Below are 10,681 nucleotides of genomic sequence, written 5' to 3'. Positions count from 1 at the left end.
CCCCTTGGCCATGCATCAGCCTCTAGGGCCATCTAGAGCAGTTTTCTCAGGACCATATCCAGTTGGGTTTTGTGTATCTTCACAGATGGAGATTCCACAACTTCCCTGGGCAACCTGTTCCAGTTTTAGACCCACCATCACAGTAAAAAAGATATTTTTGTGATTTGAGATAAAATTTCATGTTTTTCATTTGTGTCCATTGCCTTTTATCATTTAACTGCATACCACTGAGAAGAGTCTGGCTCCTTTTCATTCCCTCCCTTCAGGTATTCATACACATTGATAAGATTCCCCTTGACCCTTCCCTTCCCCAGGCTGAACAGTACCAGCTCTCTCAGCCCCTCCTCATATGGAAGACTCTCTATGCCCTTAGTCATCTTCACCACCCTAGAATGCGAGGTTTGAGTGTTAAGAACTGACATGCAGCTTTTCAAAAAGCAAGACTCTGGAGTACTGCAGAAGGTGCCATTTGGCTTGGAAATCAGTACCAACCTCCCAGAATGAATCAATAAGGACAGTGACCACAAGCATGGTTTCTAGGTAAAGAATAACAAAAATTGAGATTATAAGGAGTCAGAGATAATCCATTTGTTATTTGTTGTGGTTAAAGTCAGTAAGGAGGTATTTCTGTGATGCAATGGCTTCAGAGACAAAGCCGACTGAAGAAGCTTCTCCTCTTATCCCTGCTCATTTCTACCACAATGATACAGTTCAATGTTCCTTTGAAGTATGCCAAAGCATGAGTTTACACTAAAATTAGACATCTAGAATGACTAGAGTAAAAAATGGTCTGCCAGAGAGCAGGAACCTTTAAAACAAGCTATGCTACTTTTAACTACATCAACCCAACTGCATAAAAGGCCAGATAGTAGCTGTCATTTTTTCCCCGATATGATCCTAACAAAGTTTTACATGAATTACAGAAATCATGAATCATTAAAATTACTCCAAAGCATCTATTAGCCTTTCCACATGTACCTGTGTTTCAGCACTACTAACAGAGTGTTTTTCTTCTTTGTCGTCTGCTTTAGCATTATGCTGATTTTCAGCCGCTGCTTCTTCTAAGCTCTTTTGTGGCTGAGCTATGCGGTCTGGTGCCTGGCATTCACTTTCTTCAACTACTTGTTGTTCCCCTGTGGTCCTTTTCTTGGTCTCATCTTTGGGCTCTGCCAAGGTGTATGATTTTTGTTTTTTAAGCCAGGGTGGGAGGAAACGAGAAATACCCTTGCTTTCAGGTGAAGCTTTCTCCTTCTTCTGGCTACTTGGACTACTTTGGCTAGTGGGTGCTGGGACAGAGGAAGAATCTTGAGCTTCTTCAGAGGGTGTTTCCCTAGACTTTTGATTTTCTGGAGTCTCTGATGCTTCTTCAGGGTTGTCCTTGGCTTTGTCTGGTCCCAGCTGCTCAGAATCTTTCTTTACTTCAGTCTCTGAGCCAACTTCAGTTGTCATTGTCACAGCTTACACTAAAAGAAACAACAATAAGAAGTTTTGTTATGTAGCATCACTACTTTTACTGACTCTTACATTATTTTCAGTAATTTGCAGTAATAAGCTACAAGAGTTTCTAAAGTAAACTTATTTGGGTTAAAGAAATACTTCTTTTCAAATTCTCAGCTCAGAATTAAAACCAGTAAGCTAAAACTTAGTGCTCTGCAGATAAAGATTTTCAAAAATACTATTCTAGAGAGATAGATCTACCAATAGTTTCCTTCTCCTTGATAAAAATTTAAGTATGCTCACTGAAATGCATTTGTTTTATTATAAGCTACTCCTAATGTTATCGGCCAAGATTATTTCATGAATAACTTCAGTTCTCTTTCTACTAGGCTCCTTGGTTGACCCAGAAGGTCAAATTTCAGAAGAGCATCCACCTTCTCTAGTTGAACTGGTATATACAACCCCCTTACTATTCAGTGACACTTATCAATATACCACAAGTTTTATACAGAAAGTCTTTTTAAAGCAAGAAAGAGTGCATGCTTCCAGTTGTTCCCTTTTACATTAAGAAAAGCCATTCTTGCCTTAAAAGAGACTCAGTTAGACCTCATATAACTCTTCCATCCTCCTTATCATCCATACCTTTTCAGCAAAGAAGCAACCAGTAGGCTTACAGTCGACATTATCAGGAGACACTGACTTTAGATGGGAATTCACAGCTTTAGTATTTAAGTTTCAGTTTATAGTTAAATCTGTTGCATTTGAAGTTAAGGGTGTACTTTCACAATTTCTTTATCTCAGTCCATGGTGAGCCAGTGGTGGGGATGGAAGAAAATGAAAGAGCTAGCTTACCAAAGAATAGGAAAAAAGGATGGTGAGCTCGATATTGAGTATAAAACAAATTAGAAATTTTAAGTCAGTGATACTGATTACTAATAACACTTGGAAGCATTTTTTTTTTTTAAAGTAAGATTGGGTTCTTAATCACGAGTTCATACCAACCAACATAAAATCATACATAACTCTTATACTCTCTCACCACTTCTGCCTGCTCTTCCTTCAGTGAAATTAAAGACAAATCATAATACTATAACAACAGGATATGTGATAATAATCTTTAATCTCAACATTATTGGTATTTCTTGAAAAAATACTAACTAGAATAAACAAATTTTGTTAACTGTGTGGCACTGGATTTTGCTGTGTTACTTTGAAAACATAATATAATTATTTTTTCCAATTTATTGAAGTGAGCCAACAAAAATAAGCACACCAGGGTCCAGCAAAGTTTAAAATGGTTAGATTGCATTAGAAGTCACTGGTATTTATCTATAACCTTCTTAAAACAATTAGTTTTAAACTGATGGTCTGTTTGTCTGGCCTGAAGGTTAGCAGGTTAGTTACAATCACATTTATAACTTTAAAATATTGGGCCCTCTCAATTAAAATTGATTGCCATCAATGCCTGCCATTAGAGTCAGAACACTATAGGTCCAGGACTCCTGCTGAACTCAACAGCTGCTGCCTCCACCCCTGCCCAAAAAAGAGTCAAGGAGAAGGTTATCTATTTTCATCTTGATGCAGTTAACTTGCACAACACTTTAAACCGCACTTGAAGCCAACTGGAAACTAATTTAGGTCACAAGGCTGCAGCAACATTTTGCCTCTGAGTTTCAAATCATGTTCACAAGTAGACAGAAGTGAAGTTAAACTATGCCATGCCCAAGGAGAAGAAGAAGAAGAAGGAAGGGGAAAAAAAAAAACACAAACCCAAACCAAAAAACCAGAAGCTAAAAGATGCCCAAATATACAAGAGAGAAGCCCTTCTGGCAAAAGAGATGGACAATAAATATTGAGCCAAAGGAAACAAACTTGACAGTTATCTTAGTAAGCAGCTTAGACATAGGAGCCTTGAACTATCTACAGGCAAATTCATATTAAGCAACTACCTTGAGACCAAAAGTAACTACATGTTGTGGGTGCTTCTTTGTTACTTTAAACTTCACTATCTAAAACAAAGCATTCACCAATGGGGAAATGAAAGGAAAAGTTAGTACCTTTACTGCTATACTAGAAACTTCTGAATACATTTCAAGCTTAAATATTACAGTTATGTGGCCATTATTTTCCCTTTTTATAAAACCCTTCAAGTTTTAATACTACTAAAGCTTGTTGTGATAAAGTATTAATATTTATGTATTATTTATCTCAGAGGTAATAGGCCTCTGAAAGGCAGGTTTCCATTTGACTAGCTGTTGAGATTAAAGAACTTGCTATTTAAAGACACATATTAGTATGCTGTTTTAAAGCTACTACTAGTCAAATTACATTTTGCTATCATCTTCATACCTTACACAGAATCGCTACTGTTCTTTCCTAACGGTAGGTATCAATCTTAATAAAGAGAATAATGTGAAAGTTTATTATCAAGATGAACAATATATAGAAAACCAAAATCAACTTTCCCCGAGAGAAAAATCCAAACTTTTGCTGATCAGAGAGTAGCAATCCACTCTGCTTAATAAAGTCAAAATGGAGGTTTCATTATTAACAGAGACGGTGGTGATTTTTTTCTCATGCATCTCTAAGAAAGAGCCAATTTCTTCTCAGGAAGTAGCTAAAAAATTTTAGAGAACTTGATAAACAAATCTTTAAAGAAGCTACAGGAAAAGGAAAATCACTGTATTTCATGCATGCTTCTTTTAATTTTCAAAATATACAGAAATGCATTAAATATATGCACACAAAAAAAGTCATGTTATACCATTCTCCAAATTAAGATCATATTCTGCTTATATAGCCAAACAGGAGACATCTCCAGAAAATTCCTTAGAACTGAGCAAAATAAATCACCCTGTAAACACGTTCCTATGATATTGTTCTAACAATAAAAGGGACTGAGAATACCAAATTACACATCTTAACTCATTAAATTTAGACAGGATAGCAGTAGGTGGTATAAACTTGCTCAGTGTGAAGCAAGAAAGGTTCTGCATCTCCAAGTGTCCGGGTTTTCATAATTGAAGTTATAGTTAAAAAGAGAACTTGGCTTTATACTGCAGAAGCAAGGGAAACTTGTTACAGCCCCTGTTTGAATAGGTCTGTCCACATTCATTGAATGCCTTCATTTGATGCAAGAGGTGATTTCTTTCAGGAGCTCAACTTCATATAAGCTTGTAACTTCAGTGCTTTTCTGGGGGAAAAAAATAAAAGAGGAATAGAGAGGAAAAACCTACAAAACAAAACACACCTCTTCCCTAAGCCTGTGGATTTCTTTATACTCCCAGTAGTCTCTGAACGAGCTGTTAAGAGATGGATGAATCTACTGAACAAGGGCACTAACCAAGAGTATAAGGGATAGTCTTCTCAAAATATCCACCTTCTCTACCACAAGCTTTATGTATTTCTTTTTTCTAGAGTTTCATTTTGGCACAATAATCAGGCATCCCTTGAGAAACAGAAAGTCAGGTTTATCTGCCCTTCCCTGCACTCCCTTCCCTTGTACTCACTATTTCAATGCTCTGTCAGATCCTCCAGTTTTGTGGTTCACAGGAAAAACAGAGGTAGTGAGGCACAAAACATTGGACTTTTGCAATCAGAGCCAACTTTGCAAGTTGTAAAGTTTCTGATGACTTGACTACAGTCAAGCAGATCAAGTAACCAAGTTATCTGGAAATGGCTTTTTCCTGATCCCCTCCTACACTGACAGGAAAGACCTTGCAAGATCCCACCTAGCCCTGTGTCTTAACAGCCAACAATGTGTCAGAAGGAAAATGGAAATAAGAAGCAGACAGCATTTGTCTCAGAAGTAAGATCAGGAAGAAATAAAATAAGTTAGGTTGAAAATTTACAGCTCTAAACTTTAACTGCATTTTTTTCTTCCCCTCCTGTCCCCAAGTAAACTCTCATTTGCTCTTACTATGTAACATAAGCACACTACACATTTTTGCCCCTTTAGTTTTTTCAAGCTCTGTAACAGCTGCAGCAGGATAGGGTTTTCCTTATCTCACCTCTTTCATATTGCAAGGTAACATTAAATCCATATTTCATTTTGAAATGAGAAAGGAAAATAAGAGTAAGACTTGCACCAAGAGTGGACAACAGAGAACGAACCTTAGGGAGATGCTCAAATGGAAGCATTACCAAGGTCTGAGCAAAGAAAAAAAAAATCTTCATAGATTTTGTAATTGGCATTAAACTACTAGTGATAACATCTTTATCTTTTGTAATCCTCCTGAAAACCTGGCTCATGCAGATTGAATGTCTACCCAAACTCCAAGGACCAAGGTGGGAGGGCAAAAAGCATTGGAAACCACCTCACAATTGCTGAAAAGGAATTAAGTTTGTTAAAACAGGTCCCACTTTTATGGGGAGCAGATATCCTGCCCTAATCTTAACTCTGCCAACTTCCCCAAGCAAGAGTGCTGGCCAGGAAGCAACTGAAGACAACAGGTATTCTCTCCCTTCTCCATTCATCCCTTCCTCTCCCTTTTTATTCCACTGAGGAGAAATTAATGCTGGCCAGAATTCACACCTGAAAGCAGGGCAGAACACTATATTCATTCCTTACCACTGTCTTTCCTCTCAAATATACAGATTTGTCAGTTGGCTGATACCTTTCTTCCAGCTGCTACCATGAATTCTTGAAATGCAGTTGTCTGACCAGAAGGATTCCTGCCACCATAGATAAACCAGAAGACATAGCGAGTATAACATAAATTTTTTAAAAAAAAAAAAAAAAAAAAAAAAAGTGGCTCAAAGATCACAGACAACATTGAACTAAAAAACTAAAACCCCTGAAAGTTTCCTTTCACTGTAGTTGATAATTTGCATCTTAATTCACTGTTTCCATTATGGTATTTCTTATTCAACAGTACAGATGAACAAATCCTTTTTCCATGCATCTCTGGATCTCATTTTACTCATTTTTCTGAGTATATAAAAGTAGGAAACGGTAGTCCTAAACTTGTTTTTTCTTTTTCAGTTTGTCACTGAAATTCATAGCAAACTCAAGAAATCAAAATTGCTTTGATATTATATCTCCACCAGTCTACAAGGATTCGCATAGAAACCATCATGTTGTAGAATCCTACTTCCATTGAAATAAATTACAAGTCAGTGCACTAAAAGCCGCATGGGTGTCTGCACAAGTCATGCAATTTTCTGGATCACTATATTATTAATAATTCCCTTTTAAAATCATTACCTTTATAAAAACTAACTAATTGCACACTTGCACTTCCAAATATTGAAGCTCACATGGGGTGCACATAAAAGAACAAAAAGAGAGCAAAGAAAATTTCTAATGTCTGAAAAGTGTACACAAAAACCTGAAACAAGGTCATATGTATTTCAACTGCTTATTTGGGAGGTTTTTGTTTTGTTTTAATGAAAGTTTTATTTCTTGTCATATTACTGATTTGAAGCACAATAGAAGACTGCTCTGTATTTCACAGTTGGTTAGGACAAGTCATTTAGGAACAACATGATTGCTGGTTTGAACACATAAAATTTGTTGACATAAAAGCCATAAAAGAACTAAAATCCTAGCTGGAATAGTCATTCAAATTTTACAGAGAGTAAAAGGGTCTGGTTTAACCAGTAGGTAATACCTGAGCAACTTGGTAATATACCCAGAAGACTTTTCAAAAGCATAAATCAATTATTTTCTGTGGAGTACAATAATTTATACTCCAAATCAGGCTGAAAGTATTAACTAAACTTTCTCTTACATTTCTGTTAAATTTTAAAACTTGTATTTTATCATGCATGTAAACACAAAAACTCATGGCATCACATGGTTCTCTGCAGCACACCACTGTGCTGCATCATTTTGCTGAAGGTGCCAGTATAACCTGTACACATTCTATTAGGAGACAAAGCAAAATGTAAATCCAGTTTTACCTTTTAGTCATTATTTAGGTGGATTACTACAATTACAAAGACATGGAGCTCTCTGAATGCAAAGGAATAATTTAACAAGAATACAATCTTCCAACTTTGAGATCCTTAAGGAAGAAAAAAATCCCTAAAACTGGCTTAGTTACATCAATCCACAACATTGACATTGTACAGCTTCCAATAAAATACTGATCTGCAGTCAAACACCAACTCAAGAAAGCCCCAGTTCTCCCATAGGAACTTGCATCTGTCTCAGTATTTATACATACACAGGACTGTATATACATACAAACAGATATACTTTGACTACTGAATCTAATAATTTGGATTAAGTTCATTTTTAAGCACATTCCTGAAAAAAACAGATGAGACTAAAGTCAAAGATCAACGGTTTAGCAAACTACTGAACATGTTTTAAAAAGTTACAACAGAGAACCCAGAGGAAAACGTTTTGCATGTACAAAATCTAATCAGCTATTTTCAAATTAAGATGACCTCTAATAATTGAACCCAAACCTAAGTATTTACACACTGAAGGACTGTTTCCGTTCGCTCCTTCCCTGTTGATCACTGTGCACAAAAATCAAGGTTAACTGCAGAGCCTGAAGAGACAGGCTGCAGACTCCGCTTTTTAGTGAGTCTCAGCAGTAGCCACAGGGCAGAAGCCTGTCAGAGTCCATCAGTTTCCCACGCTGTGACAAGACCACCGGAGCTGGGGCATGAACTGATCTCATGCTGTCACAGCTCTTCTTTGTAGGCTTAGAAGGTAATGCATTGATAAACAGACTACCAAGAACAATCCTATGCCACATATAGCCAAAAACAACCCCAAAATTATTTCTTTTAAAGCTTTACAGTTCATGGAGGAGCCTTATGCAGTAATCCAGGTGACTAGACAACTAAAGGTGTGTTATGATTCAGACTTTTGCCATCGTAATAATATCTCCTGCTACAAATATTTATCCCAAACATAAGCCAACTAAAAATCACCTTTTCTCCTTACAATTCTGCTCTAACTGTCTGCTAAACTGGGAGCTTATCTGCAAGGAGATAACCAGGTGAGCTGTCATTGCCAGTCTGTACATTGGTCAGCAGATGGTGCCATAATAGTTCTAAAAATCAGTAGCACATTTCAAAGCTCAAACTTTAAAAGAGCAAAAATATTCCAATTTCAAGTGTAATTCCCAAATTATGACAAGTAATTGAATGTTTTCATAGAAGTATTAACATAACATATTTTAATAAATATAACTTGAGCCAGATGGTGAATTACTACTCCATGACAATAAAAATTAGTTACATGTATACGTGAACATGTGTGTGTCTAAGTATACACACATATTCACGTAGCATCTAAGCTTATCTCCAAGAGCAGAACTGGCACAAAATGGTATCTTCGCAAAGGACCTCATTTCTATCAAATCCAGTTTCCAGAAAATTCCAGGCACGTCATGGTGACTAGCAGCCCCAGACAGAGTTAATGGCAACTATACTCATAAGCATCCTTTTACCCAGATAGTGAAGTCACTATTCAAAGTAACAGGTATTTTGTTAGCCTTCTTGTTTACATCCATGCCATCACACAGCTGAATATTTGCAAGCATACAATGTTTGCCCCCTAAATACAGTAGCCTACCTGCATTACTAGGAAAACATTTTTGTACTTACATAAATACTGAAATATCATTAAGTCTCTAGAACCAATTTCTGTAGTGCTAGAAAATTATTGAAGATGTGTCATCATTCCTTGCAATACAATGAATACACAGGACTCGCCAGAAAAACACTGACAAGTCCCTACATAGAATGGTGTGAACTTAAAAGATACTGCTGAAACAATCATATACGACAAGTACTAGAGTAATTCTGAAGATCACTGTGAAGACCAAAAAAAAAAAAAATCTCGATATATACAGCAAATGAATGAAATGAGACAGAGAAAGCTGTTTCTGTCTAAAATTGCAAAGTGAGTATCTGCAGTCTAGATAGTTTTATTGTGAAAATATTCTACTATGCTGACACATTTCTGTAAAGCAACTCTAGGGAAGTTACCTCAACTCTTTGTAAAGTCAAAACAGAATCCAGGAACATTACTATTTCTCAAAATCTTTTTCCCCTTAAAGCAGCACAACACCACATATCTGTTCCCTATCACTCAAGTGCTCCCAACTTTTCATAAAACACCTGCTGCAGGCCATCTCTATTTTGCCTGGTGAATAACTTGGTTAATGCAATCCATATACAACTTAAAACAATTAGTTTTAAAGGATAATTCAGTTGAAGGGATACAACTCTCCAGAAAGGAAAGATAATACTGAGAGACATGAAAACAAGTGAGAATTCTTTAAACACTATTTTGTTAAAATTTGTCTCCTGACACTAGGTAGCACCCTAAAAATTTATAATAAAACATAGAAAATAATATTAGAACGTGCTGTTTCCCAAACTAAATGAAATGCATAGAGAACTGCATCATCTATGTAACAGCACCCATACAACATATAAAGCTCATCATAAAAATAACAACCCCAAAACTTTCAACAAAATCAGTACATAAATACCTTTCAAGTGCTACACGTAGCCCAGTGGCAATGCCCACATCAAAATTTCTTTGATAGTACATTTAAGAAAGTATACATCTTGCAGCTCTCAGTGCTATCTATACCATACCCAGGGATAACAGGAAACTGTTCCTTTTCTACTTTTAAGCTACAAATACTCTGATATATCAAGGCAAAAAAATAAATCTCAAAAAGCAACTTAATTCAAATCAAGAAATCTCTCTTTGCCAGAGTACATATGCGCATATATAATCTGTTTATCAAGCTAGTTTTGTGCTGTTCCCCAGCACCGAAAAAATGTTGTAAGCTGATGAGATTCCAACAGTCTTTTTGAAAAGCTGTACTGAACAAGAATGACCCCACCCAAGCCCTGACACTGCTAGAGAAGGACATGCTCAGTGGAAAACTGGGATTTAGTTCCAAATTCATTCCAGCAGCCAGAAAATGAACATGGGTCAAGAGACAGCTCTGTTTTCCTGTTATCTGTCCAACAAACTAACACCACAGTTTTAGAAAAATCTCTGCCCTGTCTTTAAAAATCAACATTGCAAGTTTACAGTGGGTTTTGACTGTTCACATTAAACCCTCACGATAACCACAATTTTAGAGATTAAAAAAAGCAGTGAGCATTCATTTGTTCTGAGCAATGTTGTCCCTCCAATCTCCATTCCCTTCCCTTCCCCCATCCCACCTCACCAAATGGTTGTTTCTATAACAGTGCCATAATTCCACTGAAGCACAGGCAAATATTTCATTTTTTCCAATTCTTCGGCGGGGGGGAT

At 36.6% G+C, this 10,681-nt stretch overlaps 1 protein-coding gene across 1 annotated transcript in view; it reads right to left on the bottom strand.

Annotated features, from left to right (window-relative positions):
- Nucleotides 1-1,449, bottom strand: part of EPB41L2 (erythrocyte membrane protein band 4.1-like 2) — a 71,951-nt gene extending 70,502 nt beyond the window's left edge. The window contains exon 1 of the mRNA XM_010574703.1: nt 979-1,449. Within this exon, the coding sequence (XP_010573005.1) occupies nt 979-1,449 (471 nt within the window). The remainder of the gene's footprint in view (nt 1-978) is intronic.
- Between the last annotated feature and the right edge of the window lie 9,232 nt (nt 1,450-10,681).

Source organism: Haliaeetus leucocephalus, unplaced genomic scaffold (assembly GCF_000737465.1).
Source record: "Haliaeetus leucocephalus isolate CR32 unplaced genomic scaffold, Haliaeetus_leucocephalus-4.0 Scaffold450, whole genome shotgun sequence".
In the NCBI taxonomy this organism is placed as follows: domain Eukaryota; kingdom Metazoa; phylum Chordata; class Aves; order Accipitriformes; family Accipitridae; genus Haliaeetus; species Haliaeetus leucocephalus.
This window is presented reverse-complemented; position numbering and strand designations above follow the sequence as displayed.